This window comes from Python bivittatus, unplaced genomic scaffold (genome assembly GCF_059951505.1).
Source record: "Python bivittatus isolate LINGU-HERP-01145 unplaced genomic scaffold, Pbiv_v1 ctg000120_np1212, whole genome shotgun sequence".
NCBI classification, from domain to species: domain Eukaryota; kingdom Metazoa; phylum Chordata; class Lepidosauria; order Squamata; family Pythonidae; genus Python; species Python bivittatus.
This window is the reverse complement of record NW_028277037.1, coordinates 2,982,908-3,009,283: the sequence shown is the minus strand read 5'-3', so window position 1 is coordinate 3,009,283 and position 26,376 is coordinate 2,982,908. Positions and strand designations below refer to the sequence as shown.

At 40.3% G+C, this 26,376-nt stretch overlaps 1 protein-coding gene across 3 annotated transcripts in view; it reads right to left on the bottom strand.

The window, feature by feature from the left end:
* The window catches only part of FRMD4A (FERM domain containing 4A), a 283,511-nt gene that overhangs the window by 219,979 nt on the left and 37,156 nt on the right, over positions 1–26,376 (bottom strand). Inside the window, exon 1 of one of the 3 annotated variants that reach the window (XM_088134837.1) lies at positions 15,199–15,636. The exons of 1 other annotated variant lie outside the window; for it this stretch is intronic. In XM_088134837.1, the coding sequence (XP_087990963.1) occupies positions 15,199–15,357 (159 nt within the window). In that variant the 5' untranslated portion in view covers positions 15,358–15,636. Of the gene's footprint in view, positions 1–15,198; positions 15,637–26,376 lie in introns of those variants that run through there. One more of the 3 variants, XM_088134836.1, reaches the window with a different exon arrangement.

Below are 26,376 nucleotides of genomic sequence, written 5' to 3'. Positions count from 1 at the left end.
GAGTCCCCAAACCAACCAGAGAAGCCTTAATAATATTCCACATGATTATGTGGTGAAACTAAAGAATAGATTTAATGGAGTAGATTTGATAAATAGAGCGGCTGAAGAACTCTGGACTGAAATTTGTTGTATTGTTAAAGATGAAGCAAACAAAAATATTCCAAAATGCAAAAAAGCAAAAGAAATTTAAATAGCTGAAGAAGGGCAGAAAGCAAAGAGGCAGAAGAAAATCTGCCCAACTAAGCACCAAGTTCCAGAGAAGAACAAGAAGAGGCAAAGAGTTATACAGTATCTGGAATGCAAAGAAATTGAAGATAAGAACAGAATGGAGAGGACAAGTATTGCATTTAAGGAAATTGTAGAAATCAAGGGAAACTTTTATGCCAAGATATCACAGTAAAAGACAAAGAAGGCAGAGAAAAAGGGGATGGTACAAATTCATAGAAGAACCATACAAAATGATCTCCAAACTGATAAAAGGTTTGATCACTGAACTAAAGCCAGACATTCTGGAAGTCCTAGAAAATACTGCTGACAAAAGCTGCTGAACTGTTTAAAATCTTACAGAATCAGGTTGTTAAAATGAAGACACAGCAGATGCTGAAGGACTGGAAAAGATAATTTATATTCCAATATCAAAAAAAGGCAGGGCCAAAGAATGTTCAAACTACAGTTATCTCACATGGTAGTAAACCAGTGATGGTTTCTGAGTCCAGGTCTCCCTGGTCTATGGAACAAGAACAGCCAGACATACAAGCTAGATTTAGAGGAGGCGGAGGCATCTAAGATCACATTGCTAAAATCTGATACATGTTGGAAAAGATAAGAGGGTTCCAAAAAGATATCTATTTTTGCTTTATTGATTACACAAAGATTCTGTGGACCACAGCTGATTATAGATAGCCCACATCTGCCTATTAAAGAATGTGTATGATGACCAAGACGTACCAGTTAAAATGGAATATGGACCAACTAAACAGTTCAAAAATGGGGAAGGAGTGCACCAAGGTTGCATTCTGTCCCCTTATTTATTTAAGTTATATGCATGAGAAATAAGGGGAAAAAAAGTTGGAATTAAAATTGCTGGAAGAAACATCAACAGCTACAGACATGCTGATGATACCACTTTGATGACCAGAAATGAGGAGGGCTCAAGACATCTTTTTTTGAAAGTTAAAGAAGAAAGTGCAAGGTTACGTATATAGGCAGTACCATCCCAATGCAAATAGGTGGGGAAAATGCTGAAGCGGTAACAGACTTTGCCTTCTTGGGCTCAAAAATCCCCAGGGACAGTTACTGTAGCCATGAAATGCCAACGTATCTGCTGCTGGGGAGAAAGACAATGAGATATCTAGACAAAACGTTACCATGCAGAGACATCCCACTGACAACAAAAATTTATATTGTCAAGGCTCTGGTTTACCCAGCTGTAATATATGTGTATGAAAGCTGGACCATCAGAAAGGCCGAAAAATTAGATGCCTTTAAATTGTAGTGCTGGAAAAAACTGAGAAAACCATGGACCAGAAGAAGAGCAAAACTTTCCATACTAGAACAAGTAAAACCAGACTCCTCTCCGGAAGCATTAACAATAAAGCTAAAGCCAAATAAGTTGGATACTTAATGAGAAGGCAAGAGATGAAGAGGAAACTGGGGTGTTAGAAAAAAAATCAGAGGCCATTGAAAGAGGCCAAGAGAAGACAGGATGGCTAGATGTTATCACTGATGGCAAGCCAAGTACAAGAAGCCTTTACTGACTGATGATATTGTGTCTATCAGATCATGGAGAGTCAGAAGTGACTGAATGAGTGAGAACAAAGAACTCTAACAAATCTTTTGAAGTTCTGTGTGCACCTTAAACTCCTTTTAAGCCTTGTTGTTGTTGTTCAGTCGTTAAGTCGTGTCTGACTCTTCGTGACCCCATGAACCCTATCGCGCCAGGCCTTCCTGTTCTTCACTGCCTCCCTGAGTTTGCTCAGTTTCATGCTCATTGCTTCAGTGATGCTATCTAACCATCTCATCCTCTACCGTCCCCTTCTCCTTTTGCCTTCAATCTTTCCCAGCATCAGGGTCTTCTCCAAAGAGATCTCTCTTCGCATTAGGTGGCCAAAGTATCTGAGCTTGAGCTTCATTATCGATCCTTCTAATGAGCAGTCAGGGTTGATTTCCTTTAAGACTGACTGGTTTGGCCTCCTAGCAGTCCAGGGGACTCTCAAGAGTCTTCTCCAGCACCACAGTTCAAAGGCATCAATTCTTCGGCGCTCGGCCTTCTTTAAGCCTTTCTTTAGGCCCCTTTTAAGCCTGGGGAGATGCTAATCCGATTCATACTTTCATTCTGAACTGATCAGTAAGTGCTGTATGTCCAACCTGTTTATCAAGAGGTTTGATACGGTGGCAGGAGGTGGAATCAGCCAGGTTGAACTGGTATTCAGTCTAAGATTGTTTTATCTTGCCCCTATATTTGCCTTTATTTATTTTTTTGGGCAACCAGGGAGTTCCATTGAGTTGAAGAAAACAAGCATTGTGAGCACAATGGAAGAAAAGGAAAATTTGCCAAGATGGAAATGCCCTTGCTTGAGCTAGAAAATCTGGGGAAACCAGGCTAAGGAAGGTCATAACACATATAATACATTTTGTTTTAATGCTTATTTATCAAATTTATTTATTTATTTATCAAATTTATATGGCCACCCATCTCACAAGAAGTGACTCAGCATGTGCTATGTAAAGGTATTTAGCAAAAAATTCAATAAGCTGCTTGCTTGTACTTTCTCAAATGCAAGTATGAAAGCTAACTTTCTTTTTCAAATTTTTACTCACATATCAGATTATTTTTCTGGAATGCATACATTTTAAAAATATTCCTCCCCCGACATCCCCTTTTTTCTGTGCCCATAATGATACTAAGCAAGATTTAAATACGCACACATACACACACAAAGGGAAAAAGGCAAGTACTTTATGAAACTTTTGGGCCTAGTTATCCATTTCCAACACTTCTGTTTCCTCGTAAGAAGAGTTGTTTGAGCCTCATAAATGCTTAAATGTGTAAATGTGAAATCTGAAGAGTCTCATGGGTTTATTAACTTTTTGACCAAAGCGCTACAGAAAAACCTCACAGTTCCTGCCCTTGTATTTATAACACAATAACCAACCACTTCATTTCCTTTGGTTGAGGAGCAAACTTGGACTGAGAACAGAATTCACTACTACATAATAGTGTATCAAGTCACAAAGATTTGAAATATGATGGGAAAAACAATGTCCTAATGGTGGTTTCCATTCTAAAATATTGGTTAGGGGCCTTCCTTCTAACCCTGGTCCCTTGATAACTACCATCTTATATGCAGATCAGTAGCAAATGTTCTAGGATTTCTGTCAAAGTGCTCTTTTGATTAGAGTACGAAATCTGCTATTTTGTGGTGGTGGTGGTGGTGGAATAATACATGGTTAGGGTCTTCTCTGAGCCTGGGAAAGAGGATGCCAGTTTGTAAAATATTACGAATTTGGGACAACTGTGCATTGGTCCTTTATCAGGAAAATGGGTCTCAACAGGCAGTTAGCAAGAAGATAAAGGAATCCCCACCTGGTGAGTTTAGAGATAAACAGGATGCTAAAGAAAATATATCTAGTTGTGAATTAAATCCTCTTCAATAAACATGTTTAAATTAGACTGTGAGAATCCAGGGCCCTGACATTAATCTTGGCAACTCTCTATTGTTCTTACAGGGGAAGCTATCTGGTTTTGTGTTCTTGACCTAGAATATGGCAATCAATATTCTGGGAGCACCACTGACTGCTGAACAGGAGATCAACACCATGGAGATGCCTAGATTAATCTACTGCTGTGACTCTAGAGCAATAACTGTGTTGCAAGGTCAACTATCAGCAGGAGAATTTACCTGACTTGTTACCTCAGATGAACTTGCACATAATAACTGAGTGCATTTTTGCAGAGAACGTCCCTTTTTCAGATTCCATATGGCTTCCATCCCTGCTACCTGTCCTCTAGGATAGTCCCTTACTGTTCCTAAAGATGTCACTAAATTCCTGAAAGAGTTACAAGCATCAAAATTCCCCCAAGGACCGCTGGATCTTTCCAAGGCTGCAGACTGCAATTGGCAAGAGGGACCTCCTACAGTTGTAGAGGGTGATGTCTGGTTTTTCCCTAAGTTTTGATCCTCCTCTTATTCCGCCAAGAATCTGGATTTGGAATGTGTTAGTCCCTTCCCTGTATTGGCTTGGATTAGCCCAGTTGCCTATTGCTTAAGCTGCCAGCTTCAATGAAAATCTGTGGAATCCTTGGGATTCTCTGAGCTTTGTTGTTTTCTTGTAGATGTTGCATTACCTGGCTAGGTAATGGAATGCCTGCAAGAAAGCAACCAAGCTCAGAGAACCCCAAGGACTCCACAGTTCAACCCTGAGCTACATATATTCTCTTCTATCAGTGAAAACCTGACCAGGGTTTTATGGCTTCCTACTCTTTCTTGAATACCTCCATATCTTTTGCCATCTTGAGTGCCCTCCACCTGTTTCTCTTGGGGAAGGTGGAACATAATTTGGATTCCAGATGCGGGGGGGGGGGAGCAGGTTGGAATAGTTGATTCTCTGGAATGGATACCCAGAAGCATCATGGGAAGGGGTTGCTGATGTTCACACACTCTACCTTCTCCATCAGTTTCATTTACAATATCCTCAGAAATCCAACCTGCCCTCTCATGAGCCAGATGTGCCTAGAGACTTATCTGACCCTGAGGGGGCAGTCAATCAATTGGAACTCAACCAGGATAAGGATAATTTCTCTGTAGTTCTCCTCTCCCATTCTAGCCTGTAGCTTTGGAAGTGGAGACTGCTCGCAGGGAAAGGATGTCCATCTTGGACTCTAACTTAGATGATATTCGACTGCCTTCTTCTGAGGCTATGGCTGCAGGAGAGGCCCTTTCTCTGACTTTCCTCCCTTCAGATTCTGGGGACCAGGGGGCCTAATTTACATGAATTTCCTGGCCCTTCAGCCTAGGGTGAGATGAGGACCTTTCTCTCTCCTCATTCTTTGGCAGAGGGGGTTGGGGACTTGAGGTTTTTTTGTTTTTTTTTTAATGTATTGGACTTCTCAGACCCTGGGAAGGAGGATGGTGGTTTGCAAAATTTTGGAATTTTGGAAAACAAAATTTTGGAAAACATTCTTCCTTTATCAAGACAGTGGTAATCACCTCCCCATTGTATCAACAGATAGTTAGCAAGAGGATCAAGAAATTCCCACCTTAATGAACTTAGAGCAAAATGGGGTGCTAAAGTAAACATACCCAGCTGCCAATATATCTGTAACCTAAACCCCCCTTTTTCCCTTTCGACAATTCTGGGTAGTAAGACTGTGAGAAACTGGCTTTCTTGGTTGTGACCAGATGCTAGGGGCTTGACAGACCTTTTGCATGAGATTAAATTCTGAATACATGAGAAGATTGGGAGATATGCAAGTCCAGCAGAGTCTTTCCTATCATGGTGCTCTCTATGTGTCCTGGGGCTGCAATTTCCAGGACTGTTACTTTGCTACATAGTCATGGGCTTTCAAGTGGTGTGTGTGGCGCTGCAAACTCTACCCATTACATGTGTACAGTTGTGATGCAAATAAGAAGGGGCTTGTGTTATGACATCATGGCACATGTTTTGTCATTTAGCCATGATTGTGGTTTGTACCAGACCCCTATGGGGGTAGCCTGGGAATTTGGGGATTTGTAGGCTCCAAATATCTGGAAGATACCAGAATGGAGAAAAATGATTTTGATAACTACTCATTCTCACTTGTTGATAACCAAATGAATTAAACGTGCATGGAAATAAGAAATCAGAATCAGCCTTCATTCCATCATGCCTACTGAGAACATCATTGGAGATTTGGATATGTACAGCTCTAAATTCTTGTTGAGGGGCCAGGGGAGAAATTATAAGCAATTCTGTTGAGAGCAGTATGGAGAATATGTGTAGCTCAGAGATGAAATTTTGGGATCTTTGTGTTTGCCAAGCTTGGCTTTCTTCTTACAAATGTTTCATCACCAAGGCTAGGTAACAGTGTTAATGGTTTGACAAGGAATCAGAGCACTGACAACATTATTTGGCTTGGCAATTAAATGTTTGCAAGAAGAAAACCAAGCTCAGCAAACACCAAGATCCGAACATCTGTTGAGAGCATTTGCAAGTTTCAACTGGGAATCTTGGTAAGGTAAAACTGAGCTCAACTTCTAGTGTTTCTTGCAACAGTACAGAAGTAGTTTATTAATGATTTCCTCTGAGGCTTTTCTTCAAACTCCCAGTTCTGGCTTTTCCTTGTGGTCTCCACACCAGGTATTAACCTATTTAGCCAGCTGAATTTAGGTTAAGTGCTGCCACCTGCTAATTAAACCTGGGGAGGCTTCTAACAGCATTCAGACGTATGCTCCTGGAGATCAGAGTGTTCAATATATGATGGTCTTACTTGTTTTTAATTGAACACTTTGAAGAAAGCACTTAAACAAGTATAAAAGAGAACATGAAAAATGTTTTTAAAATATGATACTGATAAATAAACTAGGGATTTAAAAATGTCACAGAGATTATAGATTTCTAAAATATCATTAATTAGCTGTGAATAGCCAAATATCTTATATATAGTATATCGCATTAAGGGACTAAGAATCGCCATTGAACTTAAGGTAGAAAGAATGTCAAAAACCATGGTCAGCACAACATAAATCACTGAATGGAATTACGCACTCTAGTAAGTTCAGTCCATGTTGCTAAAAATCTATTCTGATTTCAATATTTCACAAACTTGAGATATAGATTCTATGCATAGATAAACCCACATTTTGGATGCTGTACCAATCTTTTTTTATATATATATAGTCTAAGAATGGTTTCCAGTTTGAATTGAAATTTGTGAGATACTTGCTTTAAAGACAGAAAGAATTCAGTATACTTTGAAGGGAAATGGAGGAAAGGCTTATGACGCATTTTGTTGGTTGCACTTTCTCCTGTGTGCAGTCTGAATGCCTGCAGAGAACTATTGTTTTGAACTGATTCAGATGGATTCAAATTGAACATGTGGAAAAATGAAGGGTTTGGGCTGTGTTAGAACCAGGCCATCTTTGTATATAATAAGCCAGATTTCTCATCCTGCCCAATTCAGAGTCAACAAGCAGCAGCCAATTGCTCTTACTGTACTCTTCCTTTCATACATGTAGGTGAAATGCAAAAGGAAGAATCAGCTTTGCACAAACCAGTATGTTGCTTGTTCCAATAAACAATGGCTACTGTTATGCAAAAACATGAGCTAATTAATTCTAAGAAAATGGATTCCTGTCATCGTTATCATCATCTCTGAGATGAAGTTATGTTTCTAAAATGTTAGTCCTCGAGAACTTTTCATCTCAAAACAAGTTAGGAGACGGTAATGTAATCTATCATAAAGTAAAAGTAGAAAGATGTCTTATATTAAATAAAACTTAAGCAGATCAAGTCTGTACAGTCACAAGCAGAGGTTTTTTTTCACCACCTGTTACCTGGTCCATTTATTTATTTCACACAACTGATATGTTATTCCAGTCACGAGCTCAGAGTAACTCAGAAATCCTAGGAACTGAACACAACCATTGGAGATGAAAGCATGTCTTATATTCTGGGTGCTCATCCCTGCAAGCTGCTTTTTTAGCTTGATCATGTCTTATGCATGCAAGCTCCATTTTGCTGTTTTGAGAACTAACCTCATAAAACAATCTGCCATCTCTATCTTTCAGGATCAGAATCAAGAGTTGGCCCTTGAATTTCCCCATATTTCCTTGTCCTTTGTTATTTCTTTCAGTTTCTCTTGTTGCGTGACTCAGTTATAATCTTCCTCTTAGTGAGCAGATTATTCAGAATATTCCACCCAAATGAAGATGGCGTTCCACTAGCACAAGGAACTGGATCCATTTTTGGTCAAAAGGAACTGCTCCTAATTTACCCTTAGCTGATGCTTTGTAATCAGGTTCTATTTTCTTTCAATAAACTTCTTCACAGTAACAAAAATCCTTCCACTCTTAAATTTCCACTTCTACAAGCTGGTTATAATCTCATAACCAGGAAGATGAATGTGAAACGTTAATCCCTCTTGCCTGAAAGCAAAACAGAAATAGACCTACAGAACCTAGCTTTCATTCATCTACCCAATGATAGAGTTATAAATCAAAAGCTGTATCTTTTGCAAACATTAAATGGTACATTTAATATTTCAGGACTCATCTTTCATAGACACAGTGATCAACCAAACCTATATATATATATATATATATATATATATATATATATATATATGTGTGTGTGTGTGTGTGTGTGTGTGTGTGTATATATATATATATATTTGCAGGGAGCAGTAGATGAAGATCTGTACGATATGGAGATAGATATATGTACCTGCTCATACTTTTGTATCAAGCACCAGGGGGACCAGCCAATGGCCAAAGAAGGAAGAGAAAAGGGAAGAGAAAAACCAGTTCCCATGTAGTGTGCTTGCAGCAGAAAACAAATTATGATTACCCTGGTGATGATGATGATGATGATGATGATGATGATGGTAATGCATTGACAGCAAGAAAGAAAAGGTCTGAATGTGCAGAAGAGGTGGTGAAAAACAACACGGAGGATGGAGGATACTGGTATCCATATGCCTGCTCCCTCCCCCCACTCACTCTCTCTCACACACACACTAGATTTTTTTTCTGGTTTCCCCCAAATATGCCATAAATCTCCCTGCAATAGCCCAGCACCCTATAGGTGTGTATGGATGGCAAATTAGAATTCCTAGCCAGTTGGACACACTGACTAGGAAATCTAGGACTTGAGTCCCAACAACTAGGACTTCCCTGTTTGGGGAAGGGTGCTAAAAATTCTTCTGTGACCTGAATGTAAAACAAAATGAAATTTTGAAGAGCTCCTCCTGGAACTTCTCGTGGCTTGGAGAAGCCAGGAGCATGCAAGACTATTCTTTAGCTCCAACTTGTTCTTCCAAGTGTTCATTTTGTTCCTTGCCTTAAAACAGATGTGGACTGATTCTCCACCTGATATTGCCTGAAAAACAGCGTGGGAGATCCTGAGGGAGATCCTGTTATATAAGACCCTTTCATAAAAAGATCTGGCACATTCACTTCCTGTGCAGCAATAGGAAGAGTGGAGGACCCAATCTTGAAACAATCTTAAAACTTTTTTTCTGGCTCCCACGCAGTCAGAGGAGAATTCTTCTTTTACTGCAACCTCCAACATCACAGAGGAAAAGGCACAGAAAAAGTTGAAAGTAAAACAAATAAAATGAATCTACTACACCCTGGAGGAAGTTCTGGTGCCCAGTTTCACTGGGGAACATAGTTCTCCTGTTATCTAATTCCACTCACCATGACATTTTATAAATCCGTTCAGCTGCATTTGCCAAAATTCAAGCAAAGTGTAAGAAAGGGCAGAACTGGGTATGATGTCAATATGGGGCTGCTGTTGGAACCAGAAATTCTTTAATTTCTCCTCCTTCTGCATAACAGCTAGTCCAACAATCTGCTTGATCCAATGTTGATCCAATAACCTTGGTCCCGTTCACATGACGTGGTTAACTGGGTCACCGCAGGAACTAATGGGTCATGCGAACCTCCTAACTCACTCAGTTCATCCTGGTGAAGTTAATTTTAATCTAAATGAAGCCCAAGGCTGTTTGAGGAGGAATTGCTTATCTGTTGCCTGCAAACTGTTTAGCAGAGATTCTTTGGCCCTTCCTGTTTCTGAGCCCAAGTCCTAAGGAAAATAGTATTCCTCTTGGCACCCTGTCTCCACCTCCTTTCACTTGCTCCCCTGTGGCCATGCTGAGGGGAGATAAATCCTCCCCAGCCTTGTCATGGTGATGCTGACCCCAGCCATACCACCTCAGACTTGTATTTTTTCTTTCTTCTTTCAGAAGTAGAAAGTCAACTAGCAAATCCCCCCAGAAGTGGTAGCCTTCTTTGTAGCCACTGGGCTGATTCAGAAAAGGACTGTTTTGAGAGGCAGTTCATCAGCCATCCTATCTTGCTGACATACTGAAATAAGCCAATGGCACAGATGAGTCAATGATTCAGTGTTGTCTGAATGGGGACATTGCACGATAAAGCTAATCTCCCCTCCATTGGCTATACTCTCTCTTTGAATAAACATCTCTCCCACAATGTCAAGCCCAGGAATCTAACACAGTGTTAAACAAGCAAGACTGTGCAAAGCATTTGAGAAGTGCTTGTGTGAGCAAAGACCAAGAACAGCTGTATTCTCTGGAAGGATCATGCAGCTCTTTTCAAGCTGATCCTAATTGCACAGGCACGTGCAAGCAGCACTTCCATTGGGACGAGCAATGAAGCCAAGGGTTTGTGCATGCCTGCACGTGCTGAAGACACCTTCCGAACAGTTGCACTGGCCTTGCAGAAGACATGGCTGTACTTGATGCTTCACTTAAATTGACACATTTGGTAGAACACCTCTTTCAGATGCTTTGTACAGTGTAACTAACAGCCGTGTACAAGAATCCCCTGGAGGATACACAATCAAATCATTGTGATGTGAATTGAGCTCTCCTGAAGCTTCCAGGCACCCACAGGCATACTTCTGTGGCATCTTCTTTAGCTTTTGAGAAATTGGCAGACAGTCAGGATTTCCCATTCCCTAAACCACAAGAGCTGCCCCAGTGACCTTGATAACGAATTCTCAAGGATTCTGCTTTCTGATAACTGTTAATATGTTCCACTGTATTAAAGTGAATCCTTTGAACATGACTAACTTTTTCTCTGCTTGGTACTTCAACCTAAATTGATTGGATTCTTTTGCCTAGCCTGAAAGCGGTCTCTTTCTGTACGAAAACACACTAATATGGATTTCTAACATGTAAGCAAGAGCAACTTCAAACCAGATAAAAAGATTAAACCTCAGTTCCTAACAGTGTAGTTGTTAAAGAAACAGAATTCTTGCATCTCTCCAGCCCTAGCCCAACTCTTTAATACAGGGTCCTCTTCAAAATGTTTTGCGGAAGTTATTAGGAGTAGCGCAGCTTCTGGGTTTAGCACACTGGACAACTTGAGTAAAAGCTTTGAAACAAGGGAGAAAGGAGAATGGGATTTTTGCTGTTGTTATTCCTTTTCTCCCAGCTGATGAAGTGGTGAGAGTGGGAAACAAGTGAGCCACCGGGATTACAGGAGAGGCGGAGAAAGAAAAGGAAAACAAATCAACTGGAGAATTCTGCAAGGATCCAGAAAGCACCTTGGACTTTATAGAGCAAAGTAGGTCATAGAATTTAGGTATAGATAGATGGAGATTATAGAGAGCTATAGATTATAGAAGCCATATATTGTATTTCTCTGAACTTTAGGAAATAGAAGCCAAAGGTGGATTTGGTTTCCGGGTGAAAATATTGCCATTTGTCTCCATAACAATAATGGCTTGTTCATGAAACAAGCAGTAGGAATAACATGACTCCTTAACATTATTCTCAAATGTGTTTTCTTGCTCAGTTATCCCAAATGGATATATTTTGTTGCAATCATTCACATTCATTGAAATGCAGGAATGATGGTACGTACTCAATGTTTTTATTTCTATTTTGCTGACTAGATTAATACACTATCCTAAGCAATGATTTCTTTAACAATGATTGTGGGCTAAATTTCAGTTGCTGTGGTGCCCACAATAGTTGGGTTTGCCCAATAGACTGACCCAAAAGCAAGCAAACCACATTATACTTTGCGGAGTGAAGTGCTGACCCCACATCTCTCAAGTACTAGGAATTGCAGGCAAATTTTCTGTAGAGCTGTAGCACCCATCTCTCATCAACTTTTTTTTTTTTAATTAAAACACCAAGTTTCTTTAACTGGTGCGTGTGCAAAAGAGAAACATTTGAACTCTTGGATCCCAAGTCCAGGAGATCTAGAACCAACACATTTTAATGCTTCTATTATTAAAAAATTGGGGAGTCAAAAGTTCTTGAATGTACTAGTATATATCACCCTTCTACCCAAACCTGGTCTACGTGCTCCTCTTTTTCTTGGAAGAAGGATACTGAACTAGCATACACCTTGGGGTACCTACAGCCCTTAAAAAAGGATCAATGAATTCAGTGCTCATGGTTGTAATACTGGGCCAAGGGTGTCCATGGACTATGGTGGAAAAAGTCAAGTTGGCAGCAACAACAGTGTGATTTGTGTGATGACCTTTTCCACTTAGACTTCTCTCCTTTGCCACTCTACCATGCTAACTCAGATCTTTTGAAATAGGCCACATTTCCATTTCCTCCTCTTGTATGAAGTATGTTGTGCGTGGGTGCGTACTTTAACAAAACAGGTCAATCCTGTCATGCCCCTCTTGTGTTCAAGCAGTATAAGGGGCAGAAGGAAGTCAGAACTGAAATTCTAAAATGTAAGTTAAAAAAAAAAAAAAAACTGGCCCTGGCAGGAGTGACAATGTCTTGAAAATGTCTTATTAAATCAACATTTCAGAAAAAGGTAAGGACACTGTGGTGCCTAAATTAAGGTACCTCTATTGCACTTTCATGCTTCATTAATGTGAAATTTTACTTAAGAAATGACAGCTTGCGCTGCTGTGTGCAAGGGAAGTTGGACACTTCCATACCATCATCATTCTTTTCTCCTATCATTGCAAAGCAGGCTGAAGCCAACCAACAACCTTGAAATACAGAGAACACCATGAACTATTCAGTGCTTTCGCCAGATTACCAATTAGAGATGCAAAGCACAACATTTAATGTTGTGCCCCTCAGCTACAAGCCCCAGATTAAAACAATGTTGTACCCCTAAAATACTAATATCAGATTATTAAAAAAGAAACCCTTTGCCCTCATTCCACACAAAATAAAATAACTTCTCAACACCTGCCCCCACCGATGCTTTAGCTTATATTCTGTGCATTTATCTAGTCCTATGCAAAACAGACAAAATCAAATGTCGAACACTTGTAAAGTGAAGGAGCTGCAAAGCTGACAATCCACCTCTTTTGGCTGTATTTAATAGTCCCTGTCAGCTGTGACAGTAAAAGGGCAGCCTGTCAGCATTTTTGCAATTATGTGCTTTCCTCATCAGTTGCAACCATGGTTACATGTTGCACCAGCACTCGGATTGTGGGGTTTACATTCTAAACTAACGGGATGATGAAGCTTGGACAGGGGGGTTGCCTAGGAGCTGGGGGCTGGCATGTGTCAGGTGTCCCTGCCAATGGGAAAAAAGGGCAGTTAAATGTTCTGCAGAGCTGAAGCGTTGTCCAGAAAACACCAGCTTTGTTCCAGTTTCAAATAAACAGCAGGACAGCCAGGAACAACAACAACAATTTAACTTTGAAAATTGCTTTCATGCAATGGCACAGGTCCAGTGCTCATTCATTGGCACAAAACTCTCATGCAGCTCTATTCTGTGCCATCAGAGGACATGAGAGTTTTCAGACTAGACTCAGAAATAAGGAAAGAGAGCTAAACAGGAGATAATAGAATATATAAAACTAAAACCAGAGATCAGTGTGCAGAAAAAATGGAAATGGTAAATGTCAAGAAAAACATGCAGATTTTGGGGATTGTGGGTTTACAGCAAGAAGAAAGCAAGAAGATGAGCCAGTTTGGTCTAGTGGTTAAGGCTCCAGGCTAGAAAGCAGGAGATGGTGAGTTCTAGTCCCGCCCTAGGCATGAAAACCGGCTGGGTGACTTTGGGCCAGTCCCTCTCTCTCAGCCCAACCCACCTCACAGGGTTGTTGTTGTGGGGAAAATCAGAGGAGGAAAGAATATTATGTCTATTCACTGTCTTGAGTTATTTATGAAAATAATAAACGCAGGGTAAAAATCTAAAAAAAACCCCTTGCTTATCACAAGCCATCAAATCATGATTTGTTTTCCATGTTAGAAATCCACCTTCTGTTTGCAATTGACTAGGTAAGACTCAGAGAGGAGCATTTCATCAAAGCAACTGATCTAGAGATGCAAGACAAGAGAGTAAGGGCTATGTGTAAGAGGTATTCTGGAACCCACAATGGTGGCAGCTGTAAGGGGGTGCAGCCAGCTCAATTTGCTAGATGGGCAAGAAAGGGGCCCCCTTTCCCTCTTTTGAAAAAACAGAAGCATGGGAAATAGAGCACTCGCCAACAACTGAAGCAGGAAAGGAACCCCTTCCTTTCCTAAAACCATTTTACAATCAAGGGTGGAGGAAAGGCAGAGCATGGTTAGGGCAGGGTCCACCACTTCCTCCAGAAGCAGAGCTTCACTAGGACCATCCTGTTTTTCCCTGTTCAAGACACTTGCAGAGTGACATGGACACAAGTTGGAAAAGCATCTGCACAGTCAGCAACAGCCATTGTGGGGTGACTGCAGCCATGCCAGTTTAGAAAGGAAAAAAAAGCATCCACCTTCTTATTTGACTCTGCTTAGCAGCTGGAAAGTGGGGGCAAGTGGGAAGAGAGGATCAGAGGGAGTGATGGCAGGGGAACCTCCTTGAAAGCATCTTGCCCAGAGACACCTCAGGTTGAGCTACGCCACTAAGGATCACCACCAGTTTAAGAGTCCAGCTCTTTCCTCCATCTAGGACCTCCTGCTTTTACAGCAAATGGAGATGAGGAAGAACTGGACTGACTACTAGTAATCTTTGTTTGCTCTTCTCCTTGAACTATTTTCACTCCAGAGAATCATTATAAGAACTTGTAACAAAGCATAACGTCTGAGTATAGGGTTTCTCCTCTCCCCGCTTTTTCCTCCCCAATCCCCTTTCCCTCTTGTGCTGTGCCTTTTAGATTGCTAGCTTGAGGGCAGTGTCTGCATTCATGTTACAGGACAAGAAGTCAAACAGCATCCACTAATAGAAAATGGAGAGGATCAAAACTCCTTGAATGCAAACATCCTGATAAATTGCATCCGAGACCTATGCATTTCAAGTTATAAGCAAGCCTTTATTGGGAGCAATCTTTGCAAACACCTGATACTTGATCAAGAACCATATCAAGATAATTGCACATCCAAAGTCCATTTACTATAGATTTAGTAACCAGCATAGCTGGAATGGGCCAGGGTGAGAAATGCTGCCTTCTATGGAGAATACGAGAGACCGTTTAAGAGCTTGCTTTTCTAGGAATTTCTCTACACTAAAGAATTGCTAACAATTTGCACCTCCCCTCCATCCCCAGATTTTAAATATAGTTTACCTGGTACACTGCTCTCGAGATGCACCATGGTTTAAGCATCAGACGTACAACCTGTAGATTTCTGAACGGGTAAGTGCCCAGGACTCGTGAAGTCAAATTCCACGCTACGGTCTGCCAACTATATGGAAGATCTTCAAACCTAAAAGGGACAGCTGCCATGCCAACTCACAAGGCAAAAGATCTGGCACTGGTCCTCCCGGTGGTTTGCTAACTTTTCAGACTTCTATAAAATGAAGTTAAAATGTCAGCATTATTTTCCATGAAAGGAATGAAAAAAAAAACCTGAATCAAAACCAAATTTCTTTGGTGGTAGTTCTCAGAGAGAACAATTTCTCCCAACGTCCTCTGTGTTGCTTGTCCCCGAGATTATGCCAAAATCTCTCTTTTGCTACAAAATGAATTTCTTATCTTTTAAAAAGTCAGCCTCCTGGTACACATCCCTGCTTTCTGTACAGTTCCTTGCCGAGGAACTAAGCTACAAATTGAAAATCTGGAGTCATTACTTAGCCTCCAAAAATCACTTAGCCTCCAAAATGCCAGGATTCTGTCCAGAGAGGATGGAAAACAACCCCCTTTTTTTTGTCTCCTCTCCTTTACTGCCAACATTCTCAAGACATTCCATTTTTCTATTTAACTCTTGCAGATGCAAAGTACAACTGCTGAAAAATTGCTCTGCCACTCCAAGTCTCGTTCTTATATTTTTTAAAAGAATCACCCTGTCAGATATTAACAATGAATGGTTGCTATAACCAATCATATTCCACATTCCCAAATGATGGAGGAGAGATTTGTGGAGAGGACAAAGTCTCCAAACTTACACTAGTCCTGGAAAGTGACACTTGTAGGGAATGCTCAGTGCATTTCAATAGCAGCCCTTCCTTAGGCAAAGGGTCTGACTGTGCAGGACAAAATGACTGCCTGATGCAAGTTCAAACTGAGATCCATTAATCCACCCACAGAAATCAAACAAACTGGAAGCTGAATCTTCCATCAGCCTAACAAACAGGCACTGCACCTGAAAGCAAGAAGATTCTTTAAGAATGTCCATGTCTCTTGAAAGGTTCTTTGCCCTGTGGCTTCCTCCACCAGTTTCGAATCATGGATAGGCCTACCAACAATCATGGCTTCTAGCTGAGGTCATAGGAGAGCTGATGCTTACAATGTGAAGCCATGCAGCACTTTAAGGCAATCATTCCCACCATGGGGCCTCCTGAAGAGTTGCCCGGTAACTCTATGATTCCCAGCCAACACTTCCGTGAATTATGGAGTTGCACTCTAAAGGGCAACCTTGTTGAGGCGTCTCCAGACAAAAAGGCTTTTGTTCTAATCTTTCATTTCATATTTGAAAAAGAGAGGGCTGTTCTGACCGTGAAAGATACTAGGCTGTTATAGATTTTTGTGTCCTGCAACTTTTACAAAGAACTGGCAGCCAATCATTCTACCAGAATGTGCCCTTCTGGACCTAGAGATGAGAAGAAACGTCTCGGCCAGTTAGTATTCAGCAACTATTGGCTAGTACCTGGAACAACAGTGAAGTCCACCCACTCCTTTTCATCACAAAGCCTCAAGATTAGAGGAAGGGGAAGCTGTGACTGGCGCATTGCATATACACACAGTGCTGGCCTTAACTGAAAGATGGAGGATCAATTCATTCCATCCATGGATCTAACCTCTTATCTAGAAATACCTTTTAATGTACAATGTTTACCGATCTGATGTCAGTTTTCCTTGAATGTATGATACCAAGGTTGTTCAGATGCAATTCTCTTTTTCTGCCCACATTTCACATCAGATGTGTTTTTGTCATTCAAATTTAAGAGATGAATAAACAAACCTTTTCTTATGGATCACAGAAGTTAAAACAACCAAATACAATCTGAGAATACAACAAAATCCCATTCATTAAGTAAATCATGGACCTTGGCTGTCTGGTCTGAACACAGTGAACCCTTATAGCTTGGGCATAGAAATTAGCTACTGTATTATGTAGGCAATTTCAAGCTCTTGCCTTTTAGGGGGAAAAAAATTAAATACTCTTGCTCTTGACAACCAGGCAGTCTATCTGTTAAGGGGTGAATTAGTTGGGAGCACAATGCACTGTAAAATCTAGACCTCAAGAAATGTTCTAAGGTTTCAATTTAATCAGAGGCACCGGGGCATAATCTGTGTGAAAAGGGTATCTGAAAGAGTACAGAGAACAGCCCAAGGATGGTAAGAGGCTTGGAGGCTAAATCCTATGAAGAGTGGTTAAAGGAACTTGGTATATTTAGCCTAATGCAGTGTTGTCCAAACTTGGCCACTTTAAGATGAGTGGACTTCAACTCCCAGAATTCCCCAGCCAGCCATGCTGGCTGGGGAATTCTGGGAGTTGAAGTCCACTCATCTTAAAGTGGCCAAGTTTGGACAACACTGGCCTAATGAAAAGAAGAGATACGATCACAGTCTTCCAGTACCCAAAGGGATGTCACGGGGCAGAGGTGTGAATTTATTCTACAGAGCACTTGAGGTTATGATAAGAACCAATGGGTGGAAGCTTTAGTGAGGGAGATCCATACTTGAAATAAGGAGGAATTTCCTGGCTGGGAGAGCTATTCAGCAGTGGAACAGCTTGCCTCCTGAAGCTGTGGGTCTCTATCACTGGTTTTCAAGATTGGACAGTCATTTGTCCAGGATGATATGAGGATTCCTATACTGGTCAGGGAGTTGGATTAGATGACCTCTTATGATTCTATGATTATATCTACTGTCCATGATTGCAGAGGGAAGGACATTGAAGCATGGTCTAGAGAAGGCCCAATGATACTGGGGACAGGATAACTTCTATAGGTATTGTGCGGGCTGAAATTTCCTTGATTTGTTATAGAATTGGTCTAGCCTTGGGGCAGCTGCAAAGTTATTCTAGAGTTCTATATCTTTTTTTTGATGGCCTCCTTTGCTTGATCAAATCTCAGGGTTAGAAAGAAATCAGGAGTCATACTCAAATGGAGCCGCTTGTAGGCTACAGTTCTGCGCCATTTGGATTGGAAGATGTTCTGTGCTAAAAGAGATCAAATTTAGGAGATGATAGCTCCTACATTATGCAAAAGCAGAGAAATAATGAGATGACTCTTGATGATATATGGACAAATATACATCATTTTCTTGGCAATAATACAGGACTGGTTTGCCATTGCCTTTTTCCAGGATGATCTTTTGACTTTTTAATCAGCCTACAACCTGGTTTCCCAATATAAGTACTAACAAGGTACTAACCTACTTTGCTTGTAGAAATTAGCTAGAGACAGCTGGGTGTGGTTATTTGTAGTCATAAGCTATCATTTTAATTTCCTAATGGGCCTGTAATATATTGTTCCCGTTGAGCCTTGTGTGGGGAATTTATATGATAGCTAAAGTCACCCACTTTGCAATGCTCAAGAGAAGTGGGGTAGAAAATATATTTCAAAATGGCAGGCTGCAGTCATGTGCTTGACCTTGAAAAACTTGTTGAAGATGTCTACTGGCTCCAATCACAGCTCCCTCAACATCTCATGAAGTTCTGCCCATCTGAGGACCTAAGCACTATGGTAGTTTTAGAAAGAAAGAGACAAGTACAGTTCTGCCATTTCTCAAAAATAGAGTTGTAAATATACAAATACATACCACAGACAGATGTTATCAACAAAAATTAGGATATAGTTGTGTTCGAACACATAATTGGAAAGGAGTCAGGAGCAGAGTCATAGTCCCTGATTATACCACTGAATATCCCTCCTAAATAATCACAATATGTATTTATTTTATTGGATTAGATTGTCAAAAGACTCCAAGTGAGTCATTTAAATGCAAACTCTCTAAGCAAGCATTAAAACCATGGGCCTCCTTGATTTAGAACAGCTTGCTCAACCTCCTGTGGAGCTCTTCTGGCTGAGGAGGTTCATATAATATTTAACATGAATTTATCAGAACACAAGTAGCTGCCAATGGAGGGAAAGGATTCCAGGTCCTAACTGGAGAATTTACTCTTGAGAAGGTGCTTAGATCCCAGGGAGAAGAGCAAGAGCTTCTGTGCACTTTACAAGTGTGAAGCAGAGAGGACTTGGTCTTGATTATAGCAACACATTCTACCCAGAGCTACTCTTGAAAAGAAGCTGCATTTGCTGCAAAATGTTGTAACCAGGTTGTCAGCCTGTGCAAGCTAGAGGGGTTAAATGATGTATTTATGTTAAATGTTAAATTGAACAATCAGCACTGGGCACAGTTTAAAGTGTTAGCATTGACTGTTAAATCTCCAAGTGCTTTAGGGTCTCCCATTTAAAGGACTGCATCTGGCCCGCTGGAGAAAGCCCTCTCTGGTACTGCTCTCAGGATATGGAAGACACTCCCTGGGAGGTGCTGTGAATTTCCTCTCTCCCATCGTTAGAAAAAAAAAATCTGTAAAGGCACCTCTCTTCTACTGTCTTTTTAATTGTTAAAGGGTTTTAGGACCTATTGCATGATGAATTTTAATCTGTATTTTCAACCTTTTCATATTCAGTTTTTGGTTTTGGTCTTAAATTTCATGAGCTATCTTGAGAACTTGGCAAAGTAGAAAGAGAGGATATAAATCAATTCACCAGCACAATAACGGTACAGCTTATCACACAGAAGAGAAAAGCTGCATCTGTTTAAATTCTTCTCTATTTAAACAACTGTGAAAAATGCAGAACCCTTCGTGCATCTGCTCAGTCTGTTTCACCCTCTACCACCAAGGACGTAAGATTCAGGTTCCAAAAAGTGCTTCCAAATGTGGTACTTGCTTGCAAGGCTGTCAGGCAGCCCACAGTCCTGAGAAACAACATAGCTGCTGTAAGGTGTGGGTGGACAAGGGCTACGTTTGTGTGCATTCCAAAACATCTCTTGCAGATTGAATCTGGACACTGTACAGCTCTAGCAAATGCAATGGGCTGTAGAGCATCTCTAGAAATGAAGCTTCTGCTTAAGACACTGAAGTAGTAAAACTGTGGTCCTGGCCCAGGATGCAGGGGCATTACTTGACAAGAGATGAGTCCTTTCTGTCTCCCACATTCAACCAGCTGTGACATCATCTTCAGTAATGCTGGATTTGGGAAAGCAGCTTGTAGTATTCAGTTCAGCTAATATAGATGTGTCAGACAGATCTTGTTTTTGATCACTGTGTGTTATTAATTATTCGTACATCTCAAAACCACATGTTCCTTTTTAAAGATCTAAACCTGTTAGTCTTTGATCTTCTTCTTCTTCTTTTAAAAAAGCTATGATATGATTGCATTATATTGGGAATTTATGTATGAATGTTCATTTCATAAGACAACCTCATGGTGCTTCCATGCCTTGATCTTGTTCCTAGGGAAATGAATGGCCAGCATTCTCTTATATCTGCAATTGACTTCTATCTCATTAATTAGAACTTTTCCTTTCATCAGATTCTACTGAAGGCCTGGTTAGATCAGAGTGCCACGTATAGAGACACCCACTTGCTGGCCAGATGCTGCTCAGAACCTCACAAGCATGGCATGCTCTGAGGGTCATAGTCCTCCCATAATGTTTGTCTCTTTCATTACAGTAATGGCTTTTAACTGTTATAGTGACTGATAGCAGTTGACATTCAGGGCTAAACATTTCAAGGTGAACAATGTTGATTCATTAGGCATCTATTATTTTTTTAAAGCATATCCAGCTAGCTGTAAAATCCATTACAAACCAGTGAAAGGCCTCAACTATTATCTGGAAGGCACTGTAGATTAACACTGTGCTTCCTGTTATTATATAAACTAAGATCAAGATATAGCATTCTGGTTTTCCAAGCAGTTTGATCTGCTGGTGGAGTTACGTTGTGAGGTTTTTTACTTCCTCATAAGAGAACCGGTCAAGCCACAGAAACATCTGTCTTCCCTGATGTTTCAGTTTTTCTTCATTTCCTGCTGAATTTTGGTGGCTGAATAGATTACCAATTTCTATAGAATCTGAAGGAAGCCAGAAACCTATGGGGTGATAAATAAGTTTAAGGGAAACTGGGGGAAAGTTTTAAAAAGTTTGGGCATGCATAACATCCCTCTGGTGGGGAATTATGATGTAAATGGATGGCAGGAAGGATATGGAGAAGAGGAAAGTTTTTATAATATTTTATTACAGTCTTTCCACATTAAATATATTTATTACATATATTTCTATACTGCCCAGCTTCCAAGACTCCAGATGGTACACAAATATCATAAACATATAAATTAAAAAATCCCAATATTAACCAACCCAATATACTAACAAGACAACAATATGGAGCCCAAAAATACTCTAAATAGGATCAACATTCAAATCCAAGAGAAAAAAAAGATTTAAATCCCAAGAATTAGATCTTGCAATCCAAGTCATCTCTCAAAAGCTTGCTCAAGGAATCAATTTGCCAGAGCTACATTATTTTGCTGTAATTAATGAAGGGAGAATAATGGGTAAAGAAATTCATTGATGCAATGTTGATACAGCATTGACACAGGAAAAGAAAATTAACTGGTGGAGGAATAAATTAACAGAGAGTTGCATGGTTGTGAAAAAAAAATCAGTTACAGTCTTCTTTTTCCCCTCTCATCTTGCTTGCTTTTTCACATTTTGGTTCTTGTGTCAACCATTTTCAGAGTATTTCTAGCAAACATGCTTCAGAAGACTGATCCCCCCCGCCATCACTTCTTCAATCCTACTTTATGGAGTTGTCACATAAACATCTTCCAGTAGCATGACTGCATGACTGATTATGAGCCATCCAGATGGTGTCACCTCTTAGCAACCACATAGATTTTCTTTAGGAGGATCTGTCCCCAACCTGATCCTCTAGGTTTTCCAATGGTGCACCCATTGCTGCTGAAATTGAGTCTATCCACCTGCGGCTGGCTATCCCTTTCTTCTCTTTCCTTCCACTTTTCCCAGCATTCTAGGCTTCTCTAGAGAGCTTGGTCTTCACATCACATGTCCAATGTAGGATAATTTGTGCCTTGAGTGAGAATTTAGGTTAATTTGTCCAATTATTCATTTGATTTTTTTCCTGACTATCCATGATATTCTCAGGAGTCTTCTCTGACACCAAAGTTCAAAAGCATCAGTATGGCTGGGCTCTAAATACCAATGCTTCATTACTTACCAGGCTGATTAAAATAAAATGAACACGGATTGATGACTATTATTTCCTTATTATTGGTTGAAAGCATGAGATGGCAAATTATGGTTCTAGATATGTAAATAACTCATAACTTTAGAAAGAACTTAAATATGGTCAGGGACATCTGTGTGTGTGGGGGTAAAAACTGCATAATGGCAGATGTGATATGGCAATCAAAGCTCTCCTCCTTTTGTATGCATGTAGAAAAGGGGCAGGGCTTTGATCATCATACCACATTAACCTCTTTGCCAATGTTGACCCCATTTTGTGGATACCATTGAATATGGGGAAGGGAACAACTGATGAGAAACATAGCTATAGTAAAAGCAAGCATTCTTATGATGGCTGATTCATAGAATGGCTAAAGCCCTTAGTCTGGAAAGACTAACAGTTTTGTGTAACACAGAGAAGTGTTGTGGAATTGGAATGTTTGCACACATAAGAGAGCAAATTCCAAGACTATTGAAAAATATTCTCAGTTTTTCATGTATAAAAGCATTTTAGAACCCTGGGAAACTATGAAGTGGACACTGAATATGCTAATTAATCTCTTCTCTGTAAGAGACGAAAGAACCATTCTTAGGAATATTCATGTCTGCAGACTGCTAATAAATTGGAATTGAATCTGGTCTTGGAAGACAGTTCATTGTCAAATAAAATAAAAGTGGCAGGGGCTGAGCAAGAATGGTAGTTATCACAGTGGATAACACCATTAAAAAAACAATCCAAAATGAATTCTGTGTTAGGGATCATCACGAAAAAGATTGAAAGTATAACATTTATGGTGATGACCATGAAGCATCTCAATAAATGGTCTGTGGACCATGACTCCTTACACTATTATGAAGGTCAACTTTTTACATGGCTACAAGATTCTTTTTTAATTCTTTTTTTCCCCTACTGACTAACACAGCTACCAGTCTGTAAATTGTGGAAAAAAATGTGTACCATTCTTGTTGCCACAACAAAAGATCTACCACTGTGCTGTAGTCACACTGCTGGACTGGGACTTTTTAAAATTTAAAATTTATTTTTTTTTCTACTAACACAGCTACCAGTCTGGAAACTATAGAAAAAAATGTGTACCATTCTTGTTGCCACAACAAAAAATCTACTACTGTGTTGTAGTCACTCTGCTGGACTGGGACTTAAAAGAACCAGCTTCAAATCCCCAATTACTTATGAAGACTAGCCTACCTGACAGATTTGTTATAATTAGGATTTTGCATTGCATTGATGTCAGGCCTAGCCCAAGGAACTCCAAGAGACAATGCCAATTCAGTCCAGCTATGTTTATTAGCTACAACCTCTAGCAAGAATCTTCCCAGACTGAAACCCCAGCTCCCAAAGTCAGCCAGCCACAACAGTGTGAATTCCTCAGGGAGGTGCCAGTCTCATCCTCTTGTAGTTCCCACGCTCCTGCGGCGAGCTAAGAAAATGCTTATCCCCCTGAGTCTGGCCTTCATAATTCCATTCCATCCCATCTTGCTATGTATCTATTTTTTCACTCTTATTTATTGAGTGATAAATAGATCATCGTGGGTTCTTTTTTTCCTTTTTCTTTCATTTAGTTCTCATTAGCTACTTTGAAAAAAGAAATTCAATCAATCGATCATGAGATACATGCTGTCTTTACCTCACAGGGATGTCCTGGGACTTCATGAATGTATCTGTGTAGCTTGCTTGGGGGCAGAACCTTTGCCTTCTTCCAGAATTTTTTTCAACTACCCAGTCTACAGTATCAAAACCTGGGAATTTTCTGGTAACCTTACTAACTTCTGATACCTGACAAAGTCAATCAGGAGGTGTCACCTGCTGATATTATAAACTAGAAGATGATCCTGCCCCTAAAGTCTCATTGTTTCTTGCCTACTGACATCTACATGTGAACCTGGATGCCTTATCATGTTGATCTCTCTATGCTTTGGTTATTGCATAAGAAAAAAACTATCCTGCAATGTGTTAACCTCCTAAGGAACTGGATTTTCATTTAACAGCAAAGATATTTACAATTCTTCTGAGTGCACACAGATTCTAGGAAATTTAATGGCAGCTGGTAGGAGGACAGAAGCTATGAGACAAAAGAATTCTTTTTTTCTGAAAAAGATGTGTAGGTAGATACAGGGTTGTCTGCAGGAGAGATCAAAAAATCAAGATGGCAGCTGTGACAGTGCAATCAAAGCTCTGCCTGTTTTATGGTCTGCCAACTTGGCTTTTTTTTTTTTTTTTTTTTAACCATACCCGGTGGACATCCCTGGATAGATAGGCAGATACAAAGACAAACAATTAGAAAGCTCATTTCTAAAACCTTTTAATGAGCTTTAGCTCTTCTCATTATAAACCAGAATCCAGCCAGCCAGAAGTTTCTGCTAATGAGAAGGGACTTGTTAATCAGTCCCAATAAACCAGGAATGGATTTTTTAAAAATAAAAAACAACAAAGATAAACTCCCCAGCATCACAGAAATAGAATATTCAGGGGATGGAGTCAGACATGGTTTCTTGAGCAAACTGTAGTGGCCTTGCTCACATCTAATGGCAAGCACAAAACAAATCACATTATAGCTTAATTACTCCTTTCCAAGGAATAAGCCTCATTGAACATGGTGGAACTTATTTCTAAGTGAACATGCCTAGGACTGCACTGTCAGTTAAATAAGAACAAGAACAGATGGTCTTCCTTGGAATAATCTTGACCAACCTCTAAACTAAGAACAATACGCACATTATGTCTCCTGACACTACCTAAAGCCAAGCAATATTATCCTTGTTATTATCCTACTATCAAACAATTCATCTTGTATCTAATTAGCTGACGTGAATCATCACAAATAAGGGGAACTTACACTCTGAGATTGAGAATCGGATGTCTTCGCTTATGTCCATATTACTTTGGATCAATTACGACAGTGAGCTGAACAGATGCATGGAATGACTTGGTTAAATTGGCTAATTTAGCCCCCAGCACCTCACTGCCACTAAATCAATGGTTGGTACTGGTGAAGTAGCACAAGGAAGCCAATCTTTGCATTCATACTCTTCCAACAGAATGCTGTTATAAGCGACTCGTAAATCCATTCAGCATAGATATTCCCCTGCTAGAAGGCCTACAGATTCCTACTGCAAATGGGCAACCTGCATAATTCTCCATTTGGTCACACGTGAGCGTACACTGCCTCTTCAGTTTCTTCTTCTATTCCCAATCTGAATCCATTTGAAAAAATGTTGGGGGAGAAGGTTCACGTACTGTATCCTTGAATGTATTTTCTCATCTCTCTCAACATTACCTCCAAGAACTCCTCTATTGCTCAGGTAACATGCCATTAAGGAGGGACAAGGGACATCCCCTTGAGTTTGCATAGTTGTTTATATCTGTAATGGCATGTGGGAGACAGGGAGAAGAAACACAGCCAAGGGGATGGTCAGAGAAAAGGCAACTTATCCCGCAGCAGGAAGGGCGGCATGGCAAACATCTCAGAAGGGGCCCTCCCTAGTTTCGTGGGCTGTACTGGGGATGGGGAGAGAAAAATACTTTCAGACTTGCATGATTGATGACAGCCTTGCTAGCTACTCTGGACAGGAAACATGACCAGATGAGCTAATTCTACTTTATTGTAAGGTAACGTTAACAGAATCTTGCAAACCTGAAAGTACAGTTCTCCCCCCCCATCTCCTTTATAGCCTGAGAAATTAGGGAGGGCCCCTTCTGAGATGTTTGCCATGCCGCCATTCCTGATGCGGGCTAAGTTTCCTTTTATTTGACTGTTCATTTGGCTGCATTTCTTCTCTGTCTCCCAAGGTCATTCCCACACACCATTACAATATCTTATCTTTCCAACCATTAAGAGTAGAAGCATCTGCAGGGTATGGTTAAAAAAAGTCAATATGCCAGCCATGATGGTATGATCAAAGCTCCACCTTTTTTTCTTTTCTTTTTTTTTCTTTTTGCATCCAAGTGTGACAATGGGTGGATCTTTGATTGTACTGTCATGGCTGTCATCTTGGGTTTTTTGTCCATATTCTGCAGACATCAAC